The following is a 27,896-nucleotide window of genomic DNA, read 5'->3' on the forward strand; positions in this document are numbered from 1 at the left end:
CTGTACTAAGGGGTAGTAAGCATGATCAGCAGTTTCCCTGTACAGGAGCCATTTTGACAGAAAATAGTGTCTCTTGTTTGAGGCCAGCGTAAGCCTCCAGGTTGGTGGTGGCATTTAAGAGCCAGCTCAGGGGGGCTTCCACTGACCAGCATCAGAGTCAAATAGGAAGAATATCCTCCAGGTTCCTGCCAGTTGGCGTGTGATAAAAGTCTGGGCACAAGCAAATGTTTTCCTCAAACTTTTCAATACTAGGAGCAGGACAGGAACCAGTGAATCGAAAGAGCCAGAATGTAGCAGATGTTAGGGGAGGGGGAAGGTGTTTAGGGATCAGGAGTAGGAAAGTAGGAAGAAACATGAATACAGGCAAATGCACCACACTTGGAGGCAGTGGGGAAGAGAAGGGAAATAAAATCACACACAACTCCCCCACCAAAAAACAAACCAACCGAAAAGACCTGAAATGCAAATAGACTGAAGAGCAGTGGGGTCATTGGCATTATGCGTCCTTCTCACAGATATTAGGCTTTGTAGCACTGCAGGAGCTGAGCCTGAGGCTCTTTTTGTTCCCTTTTCTTCTCCTGGGGGAGTTTTGTCTTACAATCCTCTTCCTGCAGGGATTCGGGCAGCCATGGAAACTGTGCAAGATCTCAGATGTGCTTGCAGCTTTCTCTGAAGTCATTGAGAGCATGGTGCAGTTGAGCTCTGTTGAAATTTTAAGTCGTTTGTGTGGGGTTTGTTTGAAATACACTTGTCCTTGTGCTTCATTTACATAAAAATAGCCTGGGCTTCAGAGGCAATGGCTTCTAACAATGTAGTTAGGCTTGACATCGTTTTCCACTTTAAACCATAGAAGTTTTTAAAGAATTTCGATACTTTGGGTTCTGTTTGCCCTCTCCTGTCTCATAGATGTGTCCTGTGCGTAGTGGAGCTTCTGAAGGAGGCAGGTGAATTCTTTTGCCTCCAGTGGTGTTTCTGAGATGTGGAAAAAGAAAAGGCCACTTTTTTTTTAGGTGTATAGTGGAGTCAGTAGTGAGTGTTCTGCCTTGCTGGATGATTGAAATACTTAACCAGATGTGATTATGATATTCTACTTTGCTTTTCCTTCAGTCTGAAAACACTGGGAATCTGGTTACAGATTTATTAGATGCTGAGACGTAAAGTGTTTCTGTAGTGCCCTCAAGTGATACTTGATTTTGAAAATAAATAAGCAGTTGCACCTTAACTATTTCCCAAGGCTTTCTAATGTGCCTCATCTTCTGCTTCGTTTTGCAGATTGCAAGAAATGTAGTTGTACTGAATCATTGATGCTTAATAAGAACCAGTTGTAATTTGACTTGTTTTGGAGGGTGAAGTGTGCTGGCAAGTGTGTCTAAAGAAAACCAGATGATTTGATTTTTAAAAATTGGCCTTATTCACTCCCGTGGCAAGTTTCAGACACTTAAATCCGAAACCCAGAACACTTGCTGTACAGTATTTAACTAGTGTGCAGTAATAAACTGCAGTAATATAGTCTCTCTCTGTTCTGAACTGTAACATATCATATTTTGTTGTGGTTTTCAGATTTTTTTGATATTAATTCCCCATTCCACTTGTAACCTTAAGGATCAAGCTGTTACTCCTATGCTGTGGCTTACCTGAGTTACTTTAGGAATGAATATGATGTAACAGCCTGGTCCCTGGGTATCCGTTTTGCATTCTTAGCAAGAGAGTCCTTGAATATGAGAATTTTACTTTCCTAGAAGAACCAGCTGCGTTTTTGTTCACTCTCTTTTTTTTTAGCCTGTCATGAGGATTGCATAGTCTAAGCATATTCTCACAATCTCTTGTAGTGTATAAGGTGCATTCTTAATGAGCACATGAACTGTTGCAAAACAGTACTTTCAGATGACTTCATGCTTCTGTTGAAGTTCAAGCTGATGAAGGGACAGCTGATTTAGAGAAAAATCTTTGCATTTGAAAATTGCCACTAGACACCCTAAGGGTATTTATGCCTGCCATGCTATATAGTCTCGGGGAGATGTTTCCAAAGTGGTGGTATGTGTGATATGTCAACACAAATTAGTTTTCCCTTAGAACTCCCTAAACAGAATGAATTTTCTACTGTAACAAAATTACTGAAGTACTTGCAGTAAAAATATCTTATTCCTATCAAACTGCACAAAACTCATGTTTACTGGTTATCTGAGATCTAGATGTGTTTGAGAATGGGTTACATCATCAGGAGTACTTCTGATGGATTCTGAGTGTGGAAGTATGTGTTTACGAAATATATGTCTTACAAATGTACTTCTTTGGTTCCTATAACGTGAAGCTGGAAGATACATAATTCTCATTCATAGAAAACCCCTTCTGATACAAAAATTAGTAGGAAAACTTGGTTAATGTTCTTCTGTAACTTTATGTGGATTCTTTTTTGCCTTTTACTGATGTTACTGTCTGATGACCCATACATTGGGAACTCTGGATGTCTAATACAAAAATCCTACTAATGCCTCTTAATGGAGAAGGCTGACTTGGTACCATCTTTCAGCTTTTTCAGATTGACCACACTAGCCCCAAGCACCTGCATGGGGAATTACCAGTCTGCCTGGTGTTAAGTGTAGCTGGGAAGCAAACAGGGTGGCCTTTGAGGGGAGAGAAAATATAATGTCTGTAAGTTTGCAATTAGTCACTGGCTGCTGCGTTTTTAATAGAAATCATAATTTAGTGTTTTTTTTAAAATCAGGTGCTCTGTGGATGTGTATAGTCTTAAATCCCCACTGCAAGTTGGAGCAGAAGTCCAGTTGGTTAAAACAACTAAAAAAATGGAACAGTGTGGATGTTTGTCCCTGGGAAGATGGAAGCCATGGAAACGAGCTACCCAATTTAACCAATGCTTCGCCTCAGGGTGCAAATGCCAACCAAGGTGAGCCTAAACATATGCACCCACTGCAACATACAATATAACCTCTATCTTATATACTCTAACTTTGCAGAATTCCGCACTCTTTCCTAGGACAAATAACTTTCTTGTTGAGGACTGACTAGGCAAAATTAGTTTTACTAATACTGTCTTTGCAGAAGAACAAATAAGGGGTTTTTTTATTGTACCGGGGCTGCAACATTTTCAAAGCAAGCATTTGTGTTTAGTTAAGTCTTCTAACTTTTCACTTGATGCTTCTAAATATTGTTGCATAAAAATTGGATGTTTTTGAAGTATGTTGTGTAACAACATGTTTCTTTGTTTGACTATAATCTCATATTCCTTCTGGTGTTGGGGTTTTTTTTTATTTGTTGTTACAAAACCTTGATAGCTATTTAAAGAGAGATCTGTTGAAACTACATTAATCTTGTATGTGAGAAACTAAAGCAGCTGTCCATGGGATGTGCTCTGTATCTGTCATCTGCATTGCCAGGTGCATGGAGGATGTAGAAGCAGTGCTGCCATCTTGGAGGACATGTCTTTTCTTACTCAATATCATACTTTCTAATCTAAAATGTGATTATCAAGTCTGACAGAAGCTTTGTGCAATCCTCTTCAAGCAAAGATGGCTATTTTGCTAATAGCTAGACAAAGTGCAGGGTATTTACTCAGGAAAAAACCCTCATAATCCTCAAAACCCTCAGTATTGATGACAGATTTGCACTTAGTTCGGTTTTTTTCTTGTTTCTTTTACTTGGAAGATTACCTCTGAAGGAAAAAGCTTGGTTCATTATTAAATCTCGCAGCCAGCCAGGGATCCCTCATCTTGACAGCTCTGGGTCTGAGGAGAAAAACTGGTGATGCTTGAGTGCTGTATGTCTAGTTTGTTTTTAGGGGAGTCTGTACATGCTGTTGAATGTCCTTCACCTCTGTTGGTTCTCTCTGCAAAGTCCTGTTTATCATCAGCTGTGCTGGTTTCTAGATCTCTCTCTGAATGTAAATGAATGGCACACACATCGTCTGAGCTATGGGTATTAATAGGATGTGAAATGTCATCTGGTGGAGAGGGGGGCAAGACAGACTGCCATCAGCTGGGGTTTGGTGAATAGGCAGGAGACAAGAATACTGTGAATGAATGGTTCACGTATGAATGAATAAAAGCTGATGCAGCTTTCTGAACTTGTGAAAATGACAGATTCATCCAACAGACCACATCGGACAGTGTTTACTCGAGCCATTGAGGCGTGTGATCTGCACTGGCAGGATCTGCACTTACAGCACATTATCAGCAGTGACCTATACACCAACTACTGTTACCATGACGACACTGAAAACTTGCTCTTTGACTCTCAGGGGTGGCCCCTCTGGCATGGTAAGTAGCTAAACCGGAAAGACGTTTCCATGACTTGCTGCTTTGTTCATTTTCTATGGCATTATTTTGTGGGGGGGAGGTGGTGGGGAGATGAATGAAGAGCCTGGCAAAAAGAACAGAGGCTCCCTTGAAATGCTGGCTCAGAAGTAGTCCTTTAAGTCTCTCTTGCATAGTTTTAAAAACAAAACAAAACAGGAAAAAAATAAACAAAAAAAAGCCCTTTCGAGTAACCTAGCAAAACAGGCCACTGCAAATATGGAAGCATTGCTGTTCCTCAATTATTTTCTCTGCTTTAGAACATGTTCCTACAGCCTGTGCGAGGGTGGATGCACTACGATCTCATGGATATCCACGAGAAGCACTGAGGCTAGCAATAGCTATTGTTAATACACTGAGAAGGCAGCAACAGAAACAGCTGGAAATGTTCCGGGATCAGAAGAAAGGTAAATGTGGGGAAGAGAAGGGCAAAGGGCATGCAAGTGGGAAGTAACACCAGACAGGAACTTCACATGAGGAAACTGGTTTTGAAACTGAAGTGAATGAGGTGACTTTTAACTCTCTGGTTCAGATAGTGGTAATGTCACATTCTGGATGTCAGATTTTCTGTAAGCTGTGTTGTGAGCTGTGCAGGGCTCTGTTCAGCCTTCTGCAATATATCTGGTATGATGGGACCTCTATCCCAATCAGGGGTTTTGGTTACAAAGTAAAAATAGCCACGCTGTGTAATTTACAGGCTTTTGAACAGAACTTTGCATTTGGTGTGTCAGGTGTTTAATTTTTCTCTCTCTGACATAAAATTTTGCTGAACTCTATATTCTGAGGTGTAAGCCTGAAGTGGACATTAAAGGTAACAATGAGGCAAAATCTGCACTACAGAAATTCATCAAATTTGGCAGTGTGTTCCAAGAGAATATCTTCTAATGCTTACAATTTCAGTGTTTCTGAATAGAGGGGATTGGTGGTTTTTTGGCTGGTTGGTTCATTGGTTTTGGTTTTGAAATGCTGTTTTTTATAAAATATTTTGTAGTGTTTCTCTGATCGCTACCCTTGGATTTTTTGAAGGAATGTTCTCCTTCAGTTACGGTTTCTGTCATGTGATGCTTGCAACCCAAAATAATACTGCACTGAACTTTTTTAGTTTGAAGTGGCAGTGAAGAAGGGGATGGCTTTGTGGTGGAAGAATGCATGAGAAAAATTAGAATTCCTTTCTCAGCTGCTACAATAATCCCTTTATTCAAATTTTATTTTACCTTTTCTTTTCTACTCTTAAATATGTATATTCTCATGCATTGTAGGTAAAAATACCAGTGTGAAGTCATACGTGTAAATTTTTGAGTGTGTGTTCAGATGTTTTCCCAGAAATAAGTATTTAGAAGACAAGGTATGCACCTAGCTGAAAAAAATTTAGCTGCAGTTCCTATGTGTCTCCATATTTTTTTCCCATGGTACTCAAGGAAGAAGGTTTTCTTTGAGCACTGTTTTTGGTAAGAAGAGAGGTGTCTATGTCTGTGTGTTGGTACCTCTGGCAGGTGTGATGGGTCTGTTGCAAGTTGTGTGCTGGTTGTAATACTGCTCCTCTTCATTCCCAGTTACTAATGCAGCATGTACGCATTCAATACTTGTGTTAATTTCCTTTCCCTGTGAGCAGTTTCTCTAGCTATCAGCTAATATAAGGCTATTATAAATAAAAAATGGAGCACATGAAATGTGAACCGTCCTGCCCCAAAACAAAGAAGTTTGTTGTTTCTGTGTTGTCACTCAGTGCTTTTTTATTTTTTACACTGAAGTAGAATTTTTAAAAGATTCTCTTTTTATACTGCAAAATGTGCTGGGCTTCTCTATAACCAGGTGAAGTCTACAGCAACAGCCCAGTTTTAGGATTCAGTTCAACAAACTCCACATCTCTCTTCTTAGCTTTTATTCATGTGACTGATCTGACATCCATGGAAGCACTTGTGTGATTTAAAGTTAAATGTCTCTGAATAGAGAATTGAAGTCTTTGGTTGACATAACACAAGCGAAGGTCGTAAGTAGGCACAATAGAATAAATAAAACATAGGTGAGTCAGTAAGAAGTCACTCTGATTAATCCTTTTTGGTAATACAATTGCTTCTGCCTGTCATCTTTTGTATGTGCTATTTGTAAGTAAGACGATGATTTACTCATTTGTTTTTCATAGTGTGTATCAGTGGATTCTTTAAAAAAAACCTACCTTCCTGACAAGTATGTCTGTGATTCATTTTGTAGCCCCACACATTTAATAGGCAGGAGCAGGACTTAAAAGCTCTGTGATAGCAACATATGGTTACTCAGAAATATGACATTTCATGAACAAGATAGAGTGGAGGCAGGTACAAGTGTGACAGGCAGAGAAGCTGAGCATCCATAAAGACTTGTATACAGTTTTTAAACCGTCACCCATGATGCTTCTGACCTCTCATAGTTCCATTGTGTCTATGTGTCTAGGAGGAAAAAAGTTGGGAGCTAAAGGGGAACTGTTGCCATAGGACTCTTAATGAAAAAAAGATTTGGAGAATCTCTAATATTTGTTACCGCAATCACGCTTCCTCCAATTCACTGCACATAACAATTTTTTCATATTCTAAGCAAATGATGGGTGAGGGCTACAGAACAAACTATCTGTAAAGGTATTTGTGGACTGAAATTTTAAAATGACCAGAAATACACCTTATCCAATCAAAGGACAGGTTTTTTTCTTGTGTACCTCATTTAAACATTTGATTTTGGTTTTTTTAAAGTAGCTGTCATCCTCAGTTTAGTGAACTTTTTATATACATATATATATATATAAATAAATATAAATAAATAGATCTAGGGTAAGCTCATAATTTATGAAATTTGGTCATATTTTAGAATATTTTCTTTTTTTCAGTTCTATCAGATTATCTTAAAATGTAAAAGTGGTACTGTATCATTTTGAGTGAGGAAATAGTTGTGAATATTCTACTAAAAAAAAAAATCTTAGTTGTAGTTCCTCAACAGACATTTTAAGAAGAGTTACTGGTATCAAGGAAGAGATTTCAAGAGACATTGCAGTCGAAATTTTTAACCCATAATACACTTTGCTAGTGCTCAAAACGTTTGGCTTCTATTCTTTCTCTTTTTTTTTTTTTATTTCATCTTTTACATATTCACAAAGGGCAGTGAGGCAGTGAATTCACGCTGAAAGATGCTACTTTCTATGCAGAAGCTAGTGGAAATACTTTGAATTCTGTACTGAGAGCATTTCAAGCAGTTTTACTTGTATAACTGTTCTGAGAGGCTAATGTAAGCTCTCTTTCCCTTCCTCCTCCCTGCATGTTTTCTGTCACAGAACTTCTCCACAGAGGAGTAACCTCAGTAACGAATCTTGAAGGTTGGGTGGGACACCCTTTGGACCCCATTGGCACCCTTTTCAGTAGCCTGATGGAAGCCTCTAGGGTGGATGATGAGGGCTTCCATGGATTCTCGGACTTCACGGGTAAGGCCAAGCAAAGGGAGCAATCTTCTATATGTCTTCATTTACCAGAGGTGTTTTTCTGTTTTGCCTTTTTGAATCAGCTTCAAAGCCACTGTTTTTATAGAATAAGAACTCACATTTGCATTCCTTAGGAAAACACAAGGGAGAGAAAATGTTTGAAGTAAACTAAGAAAGCACTTAAAAATTACCGGTTACTCATTCTTGAAGGCAATTCTGTATTTCACACTTGAAATAAAACCAAATAAGACTTTATAGCACCAGTCCTCTCCACATACATTGCTCTGTCCTCTTTCTGAGAAATTGCAGGAAATCACAGGGTCACAGAGTTGCTGAGGTTGGAAGGCAGCTCTGTACATCAACTAGTCCACTTGGTCTGCTCGTAGCAGGGTTACCTAGAGAGCACATTGCCCAGGTCTGTGTTCGGTTGGGTTTTGAATAGCTTCAAGAGTGAAGACTGTACAACCTTCCTGGGCAACCTCCTGAAGTGTTCAACTACCCTCATAGTAAAAAAGTGTTTTCTTGTGCTCAGATGGAATTTCCTGTATTTCAGTTTGTGCCTATTGCCTCTTGTCCTGTCACAGGATACCACTGAGAAGAGTCTGACACTGTCTTCTTTACATTCTCCCATCAGATATTTATACAGTTTGGTAAGATCCTCCTGAGCCTTCTCTTTTCCAGGCTAAATAATCCCACATATCTCACTCTCATTGTATGAGAGGGCTACAGTCCTTTAGTTACTTTGTGTTCCCACACTGGATCTACTCCAGAATGCCCATCTACTGGGGAGCCCACAACTGGACACAGCACTCCAGATGTGGGCTCAGTCACTAGTGCTGAGAAGATGGGCAGGATTCATTCCCACAGCCTGCTGGCAGCAGCCCTTGGATGTTATTGGACTTCTTAGCTGTAGTGTACATAATGCTTCAAAACAATGACAAAACACTTAAAATTGATCACAAACATAGTCTATAAATGACAGGAGTTGGAAAGTAGTCTTGCTATATCCATACGTGATTTAGGATAGGAATAGGATGTGTACACCCATTTTGATTTCAGTATTTGCTTCCCAGGAGTTTAACTGATTATTTCCTTATTCTCAGTCTCTTTCCACCTTTGGGGTAGCTTCTTAACACCACTTGTGTGGACAGAAACTGGATTCATCCCTTTACCTGCAGCTCTTTTATATATATATCAACAATCTTCTTGGGTCTTTGCCTCAAAACTCCTTTTATTCAATTAAATTTTCTTCAATAAATTTCTAATCTCCTATCCACCGATTCTGGAAGAACTTTTAATTAAAAAAAAATGGAAATTAGATTCTCTGCAATTATAAAAAAACCAAAGCAACCCCATGAAATAAAAACATTGTGTGTTGAAAAGTAACTTCTGCACACGCATGTCCAATCTTCCAAATGCATTCAGCCTTTCCATTTGCTGCAGTTGCCCATCTCCTTACATCTGACAATTATAACTTTATGTTTCCAAATTAGATTGTAAAGTGCTACAGGTTGGAATAGAGTTTTGTCATATGCTGTCTGTGAAGCGCCAAATGAATTGGTAGCACCCTTTAAAGCAATTTATGGCTTGGCCTGTGTGGAATTTGCTTGTAATTGATACTAAAAGTAGGACTTCTAATGTTAATAGTATGCATTTTTATCAGAAACACTACTGTAACAAATTAAAAGCCTGAAAGGAGTGCTAGCAAACAGAGGATACTTTAAAGATGTGGAATTCCCAGGCCTGTTGTATTTGCACAATTCTAATAGCTTCAACTGAAATCTGTGCAGGCGTATGAGCACCTTTCCCTTCCTCTTACACATTAAGGCTTTAAGGAAATACTGAAGTGGGTGGGGAAGGAAATTGAAGTGGATCTTCCAATTTTGACCTCATTAACACAAAGCTAGAGGAACTGCCTTTCTCTAAATTGTGCAGTTTAAAAATAAAACTTCTATTTTTACTTGAGTGGGTTATTTAAAAGCTTTTTCTTTCCTTTTTCTTTGTGTATTTCTGCCACATGGAATCAGATGACACATTTTAGATTGGATTTTGAGACTGTGCTAGTAATTTAAATAATTTTAAAAAATTAATACTACCAGAGAAGGCATTTGTATATGTAGCATTATAGGCAGATCATGGGTTAGAATGGTTTGCTGATATGTTTTTCTTTCTGTGTCACCCCTTACAGAGAACATGGGGCAATGCAAATCTCTGGAGTACCAGCACCTGCCTGCTCACAAGTTCTTAGAAGAAGGGGAATCTTATTTAACGCTGGCCGTGGAAGTAGCACTGATAGGGCTGGGACAGCAGCGAATAATGCCTGATGGCTTGTATGCACAAGAGAAGGTTTGTCGAAATGAGGAGCAGCTCATTTCTAAGCTACAGGAAATTGAATTGGATGATACTCTGGTGAAGATTTTTCGAAAACAAGCAGTCTTCCTATTAGAAGGTAGCTGAATATAGATGCTAACTGCTCCTTTAAACTGTCTCCCCTTATACAAGCACACAGAAATAGTGTTCCTGTGTAAACTGCCTTACATGTTTCAGGTGTTTTTTTTACTTAGAACTCCAGGAAAATATATTTTCAGATCTCTTATGAAAATCAGACATACTTTAGATGTTACATGACTGTAGAGATAAGGCATATATTGACCTGTAAACCTTTTGTTTTAATTTTGATTATACTTCGTTCTTTACATTTGTTGTGTATAACCTCATTATACAATCCAGGCTCACTATTATAGAATGCAGGCATCAGTTATTAACAGTTCCTAGGTAGCAAAATTCTAGGTATTCCTTGTATCCTGAACAAGGGACCAGACTGGCAGCTTTATAAATGTATGAAGATTTTTACCTCTGTTCCCAAGTGAAGAGTTCAGAAATTTCACTTAGAATTGCTGAGACAGAAATGTAACTTTTTTTTGGTGGCAGTTAGAAAAATTACTTGCCTTTGAAGTTTGTATCATATATGAGAATTGAAATATGCGTTAAAGTACTGAGGCTTAATACCTGGTCTTCTGACTAAGCTGTGACCAAGACAATTCGTGTTTGGGAATTCGCTAGCGTTGCAATAAAATCTGTACATAGAAGTGCATACTTTTGCCTTAACTTTCAAAAAGTCTTAACATGTAGCGCTTAAGCCTCACATTCAGATAGTAGTTTCATGGGTTCTGAGGTTGTCTTTCTGGTTTTTGTTTTTTTAAATGGAAGAAAAAGCTTTAAAGGAACCAGGTAGCCAAAGGCATGGTCCAGGTTTTTGAGTGCCTGCTCAAGGGGTGGAGGGAAGTGTGGTACTGCTCTAGGTAAGTTGTGAAATTGTTACAAAGTATTCAGGTTTGCTTTCTTTTTGTAACTTGTTACTCTTTTAAAACTTCCTCTTTTGTGGAAGAAGTGCAGTATGTTGCTTAGGGTTCTCAGCTGTAAGTCACTATTTTTGCCCGGATTGTTAAAGACTTGTGCCATTGGAAATGGTAGAAAAGCTACACCATAGGGAGAGTTTCTGTCACAGTGTGGCTGTACTGCTGCCTTATGGTCTTTGGACAAGAACTGTTGCTGTCTAGATCGAGCTATTAACTACCATACAGGATTCCTATGTATTATAGAATCAATTTGCTGCATGTATTTACTGGTAAGGATGCTTTAGGAGGAAAAGACGGAATTTCTCTGACATATTCTGTGATAATTGAATCAGTTTACAGCTTTGATCACCGGAATTCTTCTAATATTTACTTAGAGTAGTAAAGAAGTGATCATAGCAGGAAATCTGCTAATATTTGGCCATTGCGAGTAGTGTGCAACAATGATCTTGCATTAGTGTGTGATGAGGAATCTGGCTTTTCTGCAGTAGTTTTGTTGACTCCATGTTAGGCAGAAACTGACAGCCCAAACGGAGGAAAAGCTGTGCAGTGATTTAAGAGGCTAATTATATCAATTGTGGGTTTTTAGTAGAAGTCCTACAAATACAGTAAGGAAAACTTAATCCAATATTAAGCTGATTTCTGTGCTGTTAATGCAAATTAGTGCATGCTGTATGTAGCTACCACTTGAGTGCGTGGGAAAGCAGAACATTAGACTGTTTTGCAAGAACTGTTCTAACTTTCTGCTTGACTGCTAAGTTAATGGCAGAATATATTTTCATATAAATCTTTTGTCTTGTATTCTTTGTGTCCTAACTGAGTTTCTGACCGCACCACCAACTGGCAAACATACATGAGACGGCTCCTTTCATTCAAGCAATGCCAACTTGTTTTGAATGGCTTTCAGCTTCATTTTAAATGATTATGAGACACACTGTCACCTACTAAATCTTCATTGACATTCCCTTTGTAATCAGCCCTGGCCTTCAGAAATGCCCACCTGTGGAGCTCAGAATTTTTTCATGCCTAGTGATTTTTTATTCTTGCAAGTTTTGCTAAAGCATCAGTCAAAAACATTGCTGAAACAACTTGGCTGTTTCTCCTCATCTGCTTCAGTGTAGAGTAAGGGCATGTTAGTTTGAACTGCTGCTGGAAGCAGTTTAAATGCCACATGTGACTCCACAGTGAAAAAGTGAATTCACACAGCTGGCCATCCATCCATCCATCCATCCATGCATCCGAGTGTGGTGGGTTGGAGTCTCTCGTAGAAGTTGTAGTAACTTCTAGGACTGCTGGATGCCATCTGTGCAATAATAGTCCACTAATACTTGATATAAGATTCTTAATCTGTATCTTGCAACATTTAATGCCCAAATCTCTTGTCACTAAAATCAAAAACTGTTTGACACAGTTTTTCTGTTAATAGAAATAACAGTCTTAAGTTTGCAGGAAAAATATGGAAATGGGATTCAAATGTGCTATGAACATTTAGAACTTTGCAAATAAATAGTTGCATTTAACTGTGGTGGTGTTGTCAATCCTGATACTGCTGTTGTGAAATTGAAATCTATATTCACTGAGTGAGAAAAAGCCATTGCCTCAACAATGGGGGTAGTTTTCCCACAAAAAATAGAATTTTTAAGATCATGTGACTATAATGGACAAACAGAACCGAAGTGGACTTTGATGGACAATCTGATCTAGCATTCTCTGAATCACAGAATTGTTCACGTTGGAAAAGACTTATAAGATAATCGAGTCCTGCCATTAACACAGCACCACAGTGGTCACCATTAAACCATGTCCCCAGGTGACACGTCCACGCTTCTATTGAATACATTCTGGGATGGTGATTCCACTGCTTCCCTGGACAGCCTGTTCCAATGCCTGATTACCCTTTCAGTTAAGAAGTTTTTCCTAATATCCAATCTAAGTCTCCCCAGCCCTTGTTACTTTGGAGAAGAGCCCAACCTCCACCTGGCTGATGAAACTTCCTGTCAGGTAGTTGTAGAGACCGATAAGGCCTCCCCTAAGCCTCCTTTTCTCCAGGCTAAATAGCTCCCTCAGCTGCTCCTCACAGGACTTGTGCTCCAGGCCCTTCACCAGCACCTCAATGTCTTGTAGTGAGGAGCCCAGAACTGGACACAGGACTTGAGGTGCATCCTCACCAGTAGCCAGTACGGGGGGACAATCACTGCCCTGGTCCTGCTGGCCAAGTCAGAATGCCACTGGCCTCCTTGGCCACCTGGGCACACTGCTGGCTCATGTTCAGCTACTGTTGACCAGCATCTCCAGATCCTTTTCCACTGGGCAGCTTTCCAGTTACTCTTCCCCAAGCCTGTAGCACTGCCTGGGGTTGTTGTGATCCAAGGGCAGGATACAGGACTTGGGTCACAACTTGACCAAGTCCAGACCAAACAGTTATTTAAATGCTTGATGTCAAGTGAGATATTTGAGGAATAGGGTGCTGCTATGGTGATTGGTCATGGAACTTTAATTAAAGATATGTTTCTACTGTAGTCAGTCTTTTTTTTCTTGGTGAATTTGTGATAAAGCAGTCACACATTAATGGGGCACATAGGGATTGAAGCGCACAATGAGGAGGCAAAGCTGGGACTGTGACTCTCTACTTATGCATACCACAGGCTGCTGAATTAGCCTTGTGGTGCACTGTAACCATTCTGTCATTCGTACGAGCACTAGTAGTGTGCCTAATACTATACAATTTGTAGTCTGTCTTGTTTTCTCAAAGGTATTTATGGTATATAACCATAAATAACCATATATAACCATATAACCATGGTATTTAACATACATTGAATTTATATATTTCACTGAAAATAGCAATATAACTTTAGCTTTTTAAAGCAAACTCTCTCTTTGGATACCAGTTCTAACTGAAGGTGTAGAGAATGCTTTTAAAGGTCCAGAAGCTGGGTTTTTGCAGTATGTAAAGACTGACATTCTGTTCCTCTTTTCTGCAGGTGGACCATATAGTGGTTTAGGTGAAGTCATCCATCGAGAGAGCGTTCCAATGCACACATTTGCCAAGTATCTCTTCACCTCTCTCCTACCTCATGATGCTGAATTGGCATACAAAACTGCACTGAGAGCCATGCGGTATGTACTCACAGATTGTCCAGAAAGAGCATCCAGTAGTGGATGGGAAAGGTGAAAAGGCTTGGTAATCAAGACCTAATCTGTTTTTCTCATTCTTCCCTTCAAGGACAAATTATTTTGGTTCTGTCATCTATAAAAGTAATTGGTGTCTGTAGTAACTACAGTATAATAATTTGTAAATGTACTGTTAGTGTTTATTTACACCTGTAAAACAGGATTTCCTGTCACAAATCCTTCTAGAATCCCACTCTTGGAGCAGAGATTTTGTGTTATACAACCACTTTAGCATATGTGTTTTCTCACCCCCATGGTTTTACGTTTATGATGGTATTGGTATCAGGAAATGAGGAAAGAGGCATTTCACCAGAAGTCTCAGGATCATCTGCTGCTCAGCCTGTTCAGTAGGACTATTTGTTTCATTGGCCTTCTTTATAACTTAACTCTCAGTGATAGACTTGAACCCATATGGTGTGGTCTAAGCCTGTACATTTTTTTTGTGCTTGCCCTCTTCTGGGTGAATGTTGGGATTTAAATGGAGTATATCCAATGACAACAAAATGTCTGGTTTGCATTACATTTGTCTTCAGTAATCAGGAAAAAGATGTTTCTCAGGGAGTACTCAGTATGTGCTGGCTCTACCTCAAGGTGGACCAGATTGGTAATGGTGTCTAAGAGAAGCCTTCTGAATGAGATTTCAAGGACCTAAATGATCAGCAATAAATCCATTGTCCACATAGAATGCAGGGAAGAAACCAGTTCCATCTGAATTGTCTGGTCTCTGTCAAGAACCTAGTAGTTGATGGTTGACAAAGAATAGCCACAACTTAATAATAAGAGCAATCAAGTCCTAGAATTTAAAAAAGAAAACATGTTGAGTTTTCCTGGTCATTATTACCAGGCTTGATTGCACAGTGATTCAAGGACATGCCATCCACATAAGTAGTATTAGGTTCAACAAATAGTTTCTGCCTGTATGGTTTGGAGGTATTTATTCTGCAGCTACTTCCTCCAAAAAGCTAAATAGGGAGAAAATAATTCTGTATTCAAAGGACTAAGTGGGAGGCCGTGCATAAGAACAAAACACAGCTGCTGTCAGGTCAGGCCGAAGGTCTGCATAGCCTGTTGGGTATTTTCCTGCCTCCAAGACAGCCTAATAATGGATGTTATGAGAAAGAGTCTAAAAAATAGGAAGAGTGACCTCGGATATTTGTTGGTTATGATTAGCATTTTAGGAAATAAATTAAGAAGACAAAAGTACATTACTGATTGCTATTGAGAATAGTCAAATGTGTGATCAGAAAGCTACCTGGGCCATCTAGGTATGCTCCTCTTCTTTTATCTCAAGGTAGGTGCATCAAAAACTGGTTATATCAGATCAGGAAGATAGTACCAAATGTAGTAACTGGGGGGTTTTTTGAATCATTTTTTCGTTAGTTTGGTTGTGTTTGGGGGAGGGGGGGTAAGAAAAAAAGGTTAATTATTTTATAATTTGTATTTATTTTCAGTTGCTACCTTAAAATGTTTCTCAGAGATTGTGTGGTGTTTTCCTCCTTAAACTAAACTATTGAAACGATGCTGCAAGAGTAGAATAGACATCCATCAGCAGCTTTGCTTAGTGCACTGAACACTTCAGTAAACGTGACAGCCTTGTGCTGGTCCTTTTGAATAAGGATTTGGGCTTTCCCCAGAAACCAGTTATAACTGAAAACTTCTTTTTTGAAAGTTTCCTTTCTCAACTAGAAAAACTAGCGAGACACTGAAAGGTCCAGCTGATGACATCTTCAGTTAGTCCTGGGTAGCTCCAGCGCTCTTTTGCTGTGAAGCTGTCATCTCAGCCAAAGAAGTTACTCTTCAAATAGACCAGTATAAGAACGAGTTGTCAGTGTCCATCTGGTAAAATCACAGGAGACATCAGTGCAATCAGGGCTGTTCTCCATAGCCCTTTTGTCATAACTTTATAAGATAGATGAAAGTTCAGCCCTATGCAGTAATCAGTCTTTTTGTAGCTTGATATTTGGCAGTCTTCAAAAATGTGGACTTCTGTCTTGAACTGTGGTGATGGCAGATTTGGACACTTCCTATTCCATGTCTGTCTGCTTTCCTCCACACTTCTCAAATTCTCCTGAGGAAAGTTGATTACTCTTTCCATTCTCACCACTGTTAGTTCAGTGCATAAAGGACTCCCAATACAAACCAAATGAAAAAGTAACATAATACTGCCTCAAGGGAGCAAGAATAAAACATGAAGATTGAGTGTCTGTCTCATGGCTGAGTGGTTGAGTAGTCAGAAGATGAAAACTTGAGCATCTTTTCTTCCGTGACAGGGAGGAAATGGCTGTGGCAAGGACAGAAATCTTGTGCGGAAATTACTAAAGGTGCTGCATAGAAATCTCTCCAGCTGTTCATGCTTTTAGAAGTGAAGCATGTTTCTTTTCTCACTTCAAGTTTTATTAAAGAAGTTAACTTCCCAAGACCCCAGCTAATTGGTTCTCCAGTGTTTAGTGTCAATCTGCACACAAGTCTGCATGGGTCAATGATCCACGTTAGCAGCTCTGGAGTGTTTAATCTCTCTGTATTCAAAAACACCTGTTGCTGTTTAATTTTTTGAGTCCTGTTTCAGTGTGTGGAATGTTCAGTTTGAAATCAGTGGAAACTGATACCGCAAAGCCTCTCTCATGTGTGCACCTCAGGTCTGAAAGGACAGGTTTGTCCTATCCTCGATGGTCACTTCTGTCTACAGTTCTCTGCTTGCAGCACTGAAACATATGGAGCAGAGCCTTGGTAAATGTGGATCTGCAGTGACCTAGTTGGCTGCTCACTTGGAATCTGAACTTGAATATTTGGCTTAGTTTGGCTGATCCCTTGTTAAGCCTGAATTTCACCCAGGCTTTGGGAGCCAGATTTTAACGGTGATGTTTAATCACAAGGTAGCTTTGCTAAAACCTCACTAAATAATTGATGTTCCAAGGCAGAAAAAAAAGTCAAGAATGCTAAATCTCTTTGTGCTTTTCTGATGTTCCCTAATCTTGCCATAATTACATGAAAGCTACCAATTCACAACAACACTTCTTTTCACAGCAAAAGAGCACAGAAGCTGGCAGTGAAATTCAAAGTAACAAAAGATTTCCCCAAAACAGACTCCTTCTTTCATGCTCTTTTTCTATTTACTGTTATACATAACCTAATAATCCCTTTTTTCATTAGGTAGTTGGGATTTTACTGTTTGCTGAAACCGTCTTATAAAACATCTCTCCCTGCAACCTCACTCTATACTTGGAAAAAATCAGCTGAAGAGTTTATATGTGTTTTATTCTTACATATGTAGAGGTATCTTAGTGGTACTAGGGAATAGACTTGACTCAGTACAAGAGTAAAAAAGGAAGGGTTTGGGTTTTTTTCATATTAGCATGCACATACATCTGTCTGAAAATGTAATATAGCCTGCTGATAGGTATTTATATGTTGTGTTGTATTTTTTTGTACCTGCTAGATGCCTTCCCATGTATTCAAAATTACCTTTCTCAGTGAATTCTTAAATAGACTATCATATTCTTTTCCTAAATATGCTATCATATGCTTCAGGAACCTACAGAAAATTGATGGAACTTAAATCTGTTTTTCTGTGAGAAAAAAAGACCTGCACGACAGTTGCTTAAGTAACTTAGGTATTTATTTAACTGCAAGAAATTGTGACTTATATTTAAATGAGGTTATTCCATAAGAAATATTCTATCACAGAAAAACACAATGCGTTGGATTTTCAATGTTCAGTAGTTGCAATTTGTTTGACAGAAGCGATCCAACCTCTTTGTTCTCCCAGCTGACTTTCTGCTAGAAAATCACTTGCATATGCAAGCTGGTAGAAACAAACATCAGATATTAACCCTCATCAAGAAGCTAAGCACTGAAAAGCTTTTCTTGTGGACATTGCCTTATTATTCTCATTTGATGTCTCATTAACCGTTCATGTCCTGAAACTGTACTTAATTGTATTGAAAAAAAAATGCCTAGTTTTGTTCACTCCTGCTTTTTGCATTGGCATTTATAGAGTATCTGGTGTACTTTCTGTATCTAGTGTATTGTAGGGACCATCAGTTCAGTCTTTGTGGGTTGTCATTTGGATTGTAGTAGTCAACAATAAACACATTAATTTGAATTTTCTAAGTATGAATGCTCTTTGTTGGATAAAGTTCTTGTAGATTGATGCATACTCGATTAAATTTTTGCTTCAGGATTAGAAAACAAGTGTCTGATAATGATTTTAGAAGGAAACTTCCTCTGTTGCTGCTGTTTGGGACCCTAACGTCGAATTTTGGTACATTATAAAATGTTGGTAGGATAAAGTTTAAAGACTTTAAAAAGTAGTCATAGTTGAAAAGTAGAATGTCCTTTTGGACATAATTCATGTCTGAATTAATTGCAAATCCAAATGACTTGTTGAAATCCAAATGACTTGTTGAATATCTTTCTCTATTACTTCGAGCATTTGGAAGTGAAGAAGGCGTGTTCCAAATATTGAAAAATATTTACAAGGTCTCAATAGAGCAAGAAATGCTCCACTTTCCTTCCTGAGGGCTGTGGTTCAAGGATTGAAACACTGGTAGGAATTAAAACTTCACCTCTATACATGGTGCAGAAAATCTCTTCTGCCTTGGCTAATGAGTGGCTTAATTGTCCTGTGAATTTCTGCCCATTGATATAGGCAAGTTTGGCAAATGGACTATTAAGATTCCCCAAGAAGAGAAGTGGTTTTCCAGTACTGGGTTTTTTTAGTGGAACTGAAAAGGCACATTTCAGCAGGACCGGGGAAGTGATTCTTGCCCTGCACTCAGTGCTGGTGAGGCCACACCTGGAGTACTGTGTCCAGTTCTGGGCCCCTCAGTTCAGGAAGGATATTGAGGTGCTGGAGCAGGTCCAAAGAGAGGAGCAACAAGGCTGGTGAAGGGACTGGAGCACAAGTCCTATGAGGAGAGGCTGAGGGAGCTGGGATTGTTGAGGCTGGAGAAGAGGAGGCTCAGGGGAGACCTCATCACTCTCTACAACTACCTGAAAGGAGGTTGTAGATAGGTGGGTGTCGGTCTCCCAGGCAACCAGCAGTAGGACAAGAGGGCATGATCATAAGCCCTGCCAGGGGAAGTTTAGGTTGGATGATTAGGAAGAAATTTTTTACGGAGGGAGTAATCAGACGTTGGAATGGGCTGCCCAGGGGCATGGTGGATTCACCATCCCTGGAGGTTTTTAAAATGAGACTGGATGTGGCACTTAGTGTCATGGTCTAGTAACCATGGCAGTGTTGGATCAAGGGTTGGACTTGATCACAGAGGTCTTTTTCAATCTGGTTGATTCTATGATTCTGTTTCACTCGACGAGGCCAAGTGTTCTTGCTGCTTTAGTTTAGCTCATGAGTAACCAAGTGTAATAGTCTTTTAATGAAGGAGGGTTTCTCTCATATTTCAGGTTGCTGGTACTGGAATCTACAAGTCCTTCAGGAGACATGTCCCGCCCTCACCACCTTGCGTCTGTTGTTCCAAACCGGTATCCCCGCTGGTTCACCCTAAGTCACATCGAATCCCAGCAGTGTGAGCTGGCGTCAACCATGCTGACAGCAGCCAAAGGTACGTTGCTGTCAGTTATGTACTGAACTAAAGGTATGCTTTTAATATTGCATGGAGTAAACAGATTATAAAACAAGTATTTGGAAATCCAAATTGCAATCTGACATGAGCTTGAAATGGGAACAACAAACTGAAGTGACTTAAACCTGTCATAATTTTCTAGTAGTTAAGCTAGCTGGGTGGTATCTAGATGACCTTGGTTTGAGTCTGATGAGACAGCTTTTTGTTTTTCTGACATGTGGCATTGACTGTGAGACCTAAGAGTCAACAAATGACTTCTAAAATTCACAAATCAAAATGACTTCTGGTCCTAAAACCATCAGACACTAGACGAGTTGTGTGCAACAAAAGGGGTGCATATCTTTCATTTGTATGTGATTTAAGTATGGAAGGTTTCTAAAAACAAGATGTGTGTAACTGAAACATCATACTAGTGCACAGCAATCACAAGCTCAGTTATAATGCATCTCTGGGTGTTTTGGGATCATGTTCTATTTTGGTCATTCTTTTTACACCTTGCAGGTGATGTTCAGAGACTGGAAACAGTGTTAGAATCCATCCAGAAAAATATACACTCCTCATCACACATCTTCAAACTTGCCCAGGATGCATTTAAAATAGCAACACTCATGGACAGCTTGCCAGACATCACTCTTCTGAAAGTTTCTCTGGAGCTGGGCCTTCAGGTATTTCCCTGGTTCGTTGTGTTAGTAGAATAATATAGTTGTTATATTACAATAGAAGAAAGGAATTGGAATTGGTGTTGGTGGGTATAGCTTTAAGCGCAGGAGAGGATACTCTCTTTGGGCTCTGCCTAGAAGTGTTTTTAAATTCTGCTTCCTGGCACAAAGCTCAGTGTACTGGTAAACACAGACCAGGCAGCTGCACGGCCCCCCTTTGCACCATTTAGGCACAAGAGAGAGCTGGCAGTCTTCTGTTCAGGGGTAAGAGAAAACCAGTGCAATGTGTTCTGCCATAGGACTGGCTAGATAGCAAAATTATTCTACTTTCTAGGAATGCACTGTATTTTCTGTGTGGCCTTCAGGGGTTTCTTACTATTCCTTCTCTTCCTTTCCCCTAAATGAGGATTGGTATGTGCTTGTTGAAAATCAAGGTCAACCATAATGACCTGTTGCTAAGGCAGACCGTGCTGACAACAACCCTCTCATTTCCATCATCAGAATCCTTATACTCCACAAGCTGTGGTGTAGTCAGATGCATCTGACTCAGCTTGAGGTGTACAAGAACCTCAGATCAGTTTTCAGGCTCTTAGGAGAGACTTTGTAAGCTAAAAGGAGACAGTAGTAATAGTTCCTGACACTGTTAAATCTTGGAGTTTACATGGTTCATATCAACAAAAATAAGTACCTTCATCCCTCTTCAGGGAATTCTTAAAAAGAAAAAGCAAAGATCAGAAAACCGTTTATTCATTGGCTTCAGTAAATAAAGCTCCAAAGATTTCTGGGGAAAGGATATTATTCCAGTTGCTTCTTATGCTGAAGAAAGGTACTATTTGTCTATTCTAGGCTGTTAGAAGACAAAGCCTTTAATCAAAAACCTGAGGGTCTGTATACTTTGTTAGCCTTTCATATTTTCCAAGGTCACTTTGGAAATCTGCTTGTTTCTTGACATCCTGGAATGTTTCAGCCTTAAATGTTTGTTTACATGAGAAAGAGAAAAATCCTTACAGCTGACCTGTGTGTCACCTTAAGCGTTCGCCAAGTATCATTCAGTGGAAACAGCACACTTAGGATGTCACTGTATTCATGGATACTCTTGTGTGGTTGACAGTGTCATCAGAATGTCTTCATTGAGGTATAGTGGAAGTAGTATCATAAACCCATACTTTGTCCTCAGTCCCAGGATTTCAGTCAAATTGGTGTAGAACTTGTCAACTGCTCTGTCCCAAGCTCACCAAAGGTGTTTTAAGAATCTTAAAGATTTGCTTTCCAGAAGGAAGATGCATAACACTTTTCTGGTAGTAACTCCCAGCTGTGTAGTTTTCTACAGTAATGCTTTTCCTGCCAAAAACTTAGTGTGAGCACTGTCTCTAGTGGCCTACTGATTATTCCCCTTTCTCTTCCCTTGACTTAGTTGTAATTAGGTTGTATTTATTCACTATCTGGTATCTGATATCTACAGCATAGGACTAAAAGAGGTGGCAGGAGTAAAAAATATGACAGAAAGCTACATGCCACATTCAAGTGACTGTAGGACTGGAAGGGAATATGGGTTGAGAACCCTCTTACAAATGCGGCTGACTCCAAGCTGTTTTGTGAGTGCATTTGTTGACTTTAATATGTAAAGGTGATCATTGAGAGCTCTATGATTGACCTATTATGTACTTTATTTAATTGCTACAAACAGTAATATCACAGTAAAATTACTGATATACTGTGTATAGAGGGAGGAGAGATTATATAATTTGAGAAATTGGTAATCGATTGGTTTTTTGTTGTTTGGGAGGAGGCTTTTTTGTGGGGTGGGATTTTTTCTTCTCCACAAATAAAACAGTCTCCTCCTTGTATTAGGGAGGGTTTGGATCATACTGAAGCCTGAAACCATGACGCCATTGAAAGCTCAACAAAATTGATGTTTATTACCAAGAGGTGGCCCACAAAACGAACAAACCCAAAAGAGAGGAAGGAGGAGAGAAACAAGCCCCCAGCACGACCTCCCCAGTCACCCAGCTGTTGCCCATAAAGTTATCTTACCAACCTAGCATGCCTGTAATTACCCGTAGCAGAAGCTGCATCCTTGGAGAGTCAGCAAGTTCACAGATTGGCAGGCGTCCCCACCAAAAGGCAGCGTTGTCCTTGATGTGAAGCTTGCTACCTTCCAAAAAAGAGCTATCTGCTTTTGTACAAATCCACTGATTACATCTGTCTAGGCAGGTGTGGCCAGCACTGCCCCACCAGAGGTTGTCAGTCCCACCCCCCTGGTTATATAAGTGCATTACTTCAGCTATAAGTATTCCTCTATCCTTGAAGAATCTGCAGTTGGAATTACTTTCTATATGCTATTCTAATTTTTTCAAATTGTTTGACCTATTAGGTAAAAACAAGGAACAGAGAGGGGATGACAAGAGGCTGCCATTTTGAACTCCAGTGTGTTTGTGTAACTTAAAATCCCTCATTTAAGGACCTAAAGGGCCTTGGTTTGCAACAGGATTAATTTGTATTTTGTTTGTGTTGTTTTAACAGGTGATGCGGATGACGCTGTCAACGCTGAATTGGCGACGGCGGGAAATGGTGAGGTGGTTGGTAACATGTGCAACCGAAGTAGGTATGTTCTGAAATGTTTCTCTTGTCAGCTACTCCTAGAGTGCTTGATCTTTCTTGTCAACACCCAGGTTCTACAAATACCTCTCACTTTCTGTTCATCTGTAAAATTCCACTGGTGAGAACACATTATGGCAAGGATTAGTGGATATTTTTAGGCACAGAGCAAGTGAGGCAGTAGTTGAGTAGTGCAGTGTGACTTCTTTGTCCCATAAGGTGGAGTGTGCATAACCTATAGCAAGTACCATATACAAATACTCAATACCCAAAATATCCAGTACAGCAGTGGGAGAACAGTGTTCTCAGCAGCATGTTCTGATCATTTCTGGGCTTTGCCATAGATTTCCTATGTGTCTTCACGAGGCATCCCTTAGCTTCTGTATTGTGGTTTAACATCTGCAAGATGAGGATACAGAATCTGAAAATAAAGATGAGTGCATTAAAAGCTGTGTAGCTGTTAAAAAAATTTTCAAAAATTAGCAGCTGTGGTAATGAGAACAATATAAGTACTTACGATAAGGGAGCAAGGGAGCAAGTTTAATTGTCAGTAAAGGTATTTCTGGAGAGCATGCATTTCTATCATATTTATTCCTTCTTCATATGTCTGAGTTGGATTGTATTGCACAGGTGATTCTTGAGTTTCAGAACTAAAGAGAATTGCTGCTGCTTATTCTCTGGATTAGTTTATCCTTTGCTTTATGTTTAACTGGGAAATTATTGTTGTCAGTAGCATGGGGGAATAGAGCTTGCCTTTTAGCCAGAAAGTGGTTTGTGTCTGCAAATTTTCATGCAATGCTCTCGTATTTATTGCTTTTATATCTTTGCTAAGATGATTTTTGCTGAGGCTATCTTACAGGTATTAGTGTCTGAATATTGTTTTGTGCAGTTGCATATCAGCAAATAAAATACTGGGTTTGATATTGCTTTAAATTAGTTTACATATCCTAATAGGAGTGTCCCATAAAGAACCTACAGTATCATGCAAGGTACTCATGAGGCTTAATCAAGTTGATATACCTAGGAATCTATTTAAATGAGATATACCTCATTTAAAAGGTCTTATCTGGCTATGCTGAGTTGTTGCAGATGAGTGGAGGGGTGCACAGGAAGCACCAGAGTCTTAGAGAGAAAATTAAGACCTCTTTGTGTGGTTTAGGTGGGTCACAGATGTGTCTAAACTGCCTGTAGCAATAATAAGGCACTCTAGTTGGCTATAAGGTTCCATTTAGGGAACTCTTCAGTCGCTGTTTCCTCCCCCTGCTAAACACACACCTGATGGGAAATAGAGTGATATGAAGGAAAACACCTATTTCAATTAATATCCAGTAGTTCATATCATTCAAAGTATTTCCCTAATAAGGATCTTGATGTTCAAGTGCTTATGAATTTGATTGATTTAAGATGTGTTTAGTAAGTTCTGCTAGGGTATGCCATGGTGTTGTACTAAGCTATTTTGCATACTTTTCACATTCTTTTGTGGACATTCTATACCTTGAGATGTACAGTGAGAAAAGAAGTTGCAATTACTCTTGTGTGCAGTGTGAGGGCTTCTTTGGAATGATGTGATGAGACCAAATGAAACATTTTATCCAAATTGTCTTAAATAACAAGCAAAACAGCTCAGCTGTCACACAGGAGATTAAACCTTGTCTTGCAGGCTATTTTCATTATTCTCTGAGTTTTGGTGATTGTTACAGTTTGCAATGATTGCAGAGTTTGCACAACAGTCTTTGTTTTAATGTCCTTTTCCAGCCATGCCGTGTCCCTTTCTTGCTGGGACATACTGGTACCCTCTTAGACTTTGCGACAAGTGTAATCTCTTGCTGTACCTCTGTATCTGCTAGGTCTTATCAGTTGTAGCTGATCCTTTCTTCTCTTCCCAGGTGTTTATGCACTGGATAGTATCATGCAAAACTGGTTTACACTTTTCACTCCAACAGAAGCCACTAGTATTGTTGCTACAACAGTGATGTCCAACAGCACTATTGTCCGTCTGCATCTGGACTGCCATCAGCAGGAGAAGCTGGCCAGCAGTGCTAGGACGCTTGCTCTACAGTGTGCCATGAAGGATCCTCAAAACTGTGCCCTCTCTGCACTGACCCTGTGTGAAAAGGATCACATAGCCTTTGAGACCGCTTACCAAATCGTTCTAGATGCTGCTACAACCGGCATGAGCTACTCGCAGCTTTTTACTATAGCACGGTACATGGAGCACCGTGGTTACCCCATGAGGGCCTACAAGCTGGCCACTTTGGCCATGACACATCTCAACCTGAGTTACAATCAGGACACACACCCTGCCATTAATGACGTTCTGTGGGCATGTGCACTCAGCCACTCCCTTGGGAAAAATGAGCTAGCAGCTATAATACCTCTGGTGGTCAAAAGCGTCAAGTGTGCAACAGTACTGTCAGACATTTTGCGTCGGTGTACTTTGACCACTCCTGGCATGGTGGGACTTCACGGAAGGAGGAACTCTGGTAAGCTCATGTCACTGGACAAAGCCCCTTTACGGCAACTCTTGGATGCCACAATTGGAGCGTACATTAATACAACTCATTCACGTCTCACTCACATCAGCCCACGACACTATAGTGAGTTTATCGAGTTCCTCAGCAAGGCACGAGAGACCTTCTTAATGGCTCATGATGGTCACATCCAGTTTACACAGTTTATTGACAACCTAAAACAAATCTACAAAGGCAAAAAGAAACTGATGATGCTCGTTCGTGAGCGGTTTGGTTGATGAAAATGTGTGAATGAGGGGGTTGGGAGTGGGAGTGGTGATTTGTTTTTACTTGAGCCTGCCTTTGTATCCTTTTTAACTTAAAGAAACAGAGCCACACCGGTATTATATGTGTATAGTTATATTGAGTTTGCAAACTAAACTGTCAGGTTGTGAAAGTTTGTGTGTTGAATTTTTTTTTTTTTCTGTTTTGTATGAGAGAGAGGTTAAAAAAGGTTTGGTTTACACTGAGTATATGTTGTCAAGTGGCAAAAGCCCACATCGCTCTCCTATTCTTTCTGTATAAGTTCACAGCCTCAAAAACAAACATATATTGCAATGGCTTTAGAAACCAAACAAAACACCTCCATCCTGTGATAAGTACCTCGAATGGATTCAGCTTTACTCCTTTGTAACTCATCCTTACATTTCAGCATATTTAAACAAACCAACAAATGAAATACTAATAGTTAAAAGGCTGACCACGTGGCTTTGCAGTGCTGTTCATCCAGAAGCATGGCACACAATGCTTGTGCATGTGGAAACTTAGCAACTGTCAACATACATTCTCAGGGATTTATCAAAAAAATTTAAAAAAGAATGAGAGCATTTATTGTACTGTATATATATTATAGTATATGTCTGAATATTGAAAAATATAACATTAACTAATTTATAAAAAAAATCTATGTAATGCAAAATACTTGAAGCTGCAGTAGCTTGGTTTTAAACAAAAAAAAAACCTATCAGAAGGACTAAAGTGCGCCTTGCTTCAGGGTTGGCTCAGGTGGTGAACTATATGCTGGGCATCTATGCAGAGCCACCTTTTGGATTGCATGGTTGGACTGATACCTAATGGGGAAAATTTTATATATATATATTTATACAACCTGTGTATACATATATATGTATACATACATACACACATGCTTGTAACAGGCACTATAGTAAAGAGGGACAACAAAAAATATACAGCCAGAGCAGCAAGCCTTAGCATTAAGAATACAGTATGCCAGAATCGGGGTTTGTGCCTCCTAGCCTAGAAAACTTTAAGAATATCCTTTTTGACACAAGACGCAAAACGTTTTCCAAAATGATTGACATGATACATTACGCCTTTGCAGTGAGCTAATAATAAGCTAACCTTTGTGCACAAATAACATATATATATATATTATATATATATATTCTGCATAGGTATTTTGACTTTGTGCAGGACAGAAAGTTGTGTAGGTATGACTGTTCTACTTTTCAGTTTGGTTTTTTAATATATTTTATTTTCTCTAGAATTACTCAAACAAAAGCAGCCTTCTATCTTGCCTTGTCTTAATGCTTTAAAATAACCAAACTGGAGATCTAACTACCAAACTGTTCATTATATTATTAAGTACCAACTTTGGTTACAGTATAGTGTCTTTACTTTAGCTGATGGTTCTGTATCTTTGTGCTTTTTAAAGCAGTTTTTATGTTTTGGTGCAAAAGTTGTCCAGTGTCTCTTGTTCACTTCATTAGAGAACATGCTAGAGGTATGTTTGTAGGTATTTTTGTTTAAAAAACTATTTCATGCTCTCCATTTTATTTATTATAATAGGTAAAAAGGTTGTACTTCATCACTCATGTAAACACGCTCATGAAGTTGAAAGTAATTAAGATTTGATACACTGATATCAATTTATTTATGTAACTAAATCACTGTTTTATAAACTTGTTAATGATCAACAATTTTTTTGTTTTGATTAAAATTAGTTTTTTGAAAGTTGATTCTGCCTCCTTTAATGGTGTCTGTTACTGGAGTTGAATTGTGTTACAGATAGTTCATAGATCTTGAATGCCCAGATTGCAACTGTGGTACATTATGGTGGTAAGCAATATGACCACCAGGTCCAGGAAATAAATGTTGTGTTCCTCGAAAATTTGCAGAGGAATTGGAATGTTAACAGCTGCTGGTGGAAGAAGACTTCGTGCTTCACAGGAGGGGCTAAATGCTGCCTGAGTCCGAAGATGTGTTGTCTGTACAACTAACAGTAAGCCTTGACATATTGCCCTG

The 27,896-nt window shown here is 39.3% G+C and overlaps 1 protein-coding gene across 5 annotated transcripts in view; it reads left to right on the forward strand.

Moving 5' to 3' along the window:
* Positions 1 to 27,610, forward strand: part of ZSWIM6 (zinc finger SWIM-type containing 6) — a 109,646-nt gene extending 82,036 nt beyond the window's left edge. For all 5 annotated transcript variants that reach the window (XM_032674983.1, XM_032674982.1, XM_032674984.1 and 2 more), the window contains 10 exons: positions 2,726 to 2,905; positions 4,098 to 4,274; positions 4,571 to 4,717; positions 7,609 to 7,755; positions 9,941 to 10,201; positions 14,093 to 14,228; positions 19,686 to 19,843; positions 20,366 to 20,529; positions 23,047 to 23,128; positions 25,008 to 27,610. In XM_032674983.1, the coding sequence (XP_032530874.1) occupies positions 2,726 to 2,905; positions 4,098 to 4,274; positions 4,571 to 4,717; positions 7,609 to 7,755; positions 9,941 to 10,201; positions 14,093 to 14,228; positions 19,686 to 19,843; positions 20,366 to 20,529; positions 23,047 to 23,128; positions 25,008 to 25,870 (2,315 nt within the window). In that variant the 3' untranslated portion in view covers positions 25,871 to 27,610. The remainder of the gene's footprint in view (positions 1 to 2,725; positions 2,906 to 4,097; positions 4,275 to 4,570; positions 4,718 to 7,608; positions 7,756 to 9,940; positions 10,202 to 14,092; positions 14,229 to 19,685; positions 19,844 to 20,365; positions 20,530 to 23,046; positions 23,129 to 25,007) is intronic.
* The last annotated feature ends 286 nt before the right edge of the window (positions 27,611 to 27,896 follow it).

This window comes from Chiroxiphia lanceolata, chromosome Z (assembly GCF_009829145.1).
Source record: "Chiroxiphia lanceolata isolate bChiLan1 chromosome Z, bChiLan1.pri, whole genome shotgun sequence".
Taxonomy (NCBI): domain Eukaryota; kingdom Metazoa; phylum Chordata; class Aves; order Passeriformes; family Pipridae; genus Chiroxiphia; species Chiroxiphia lanceolata.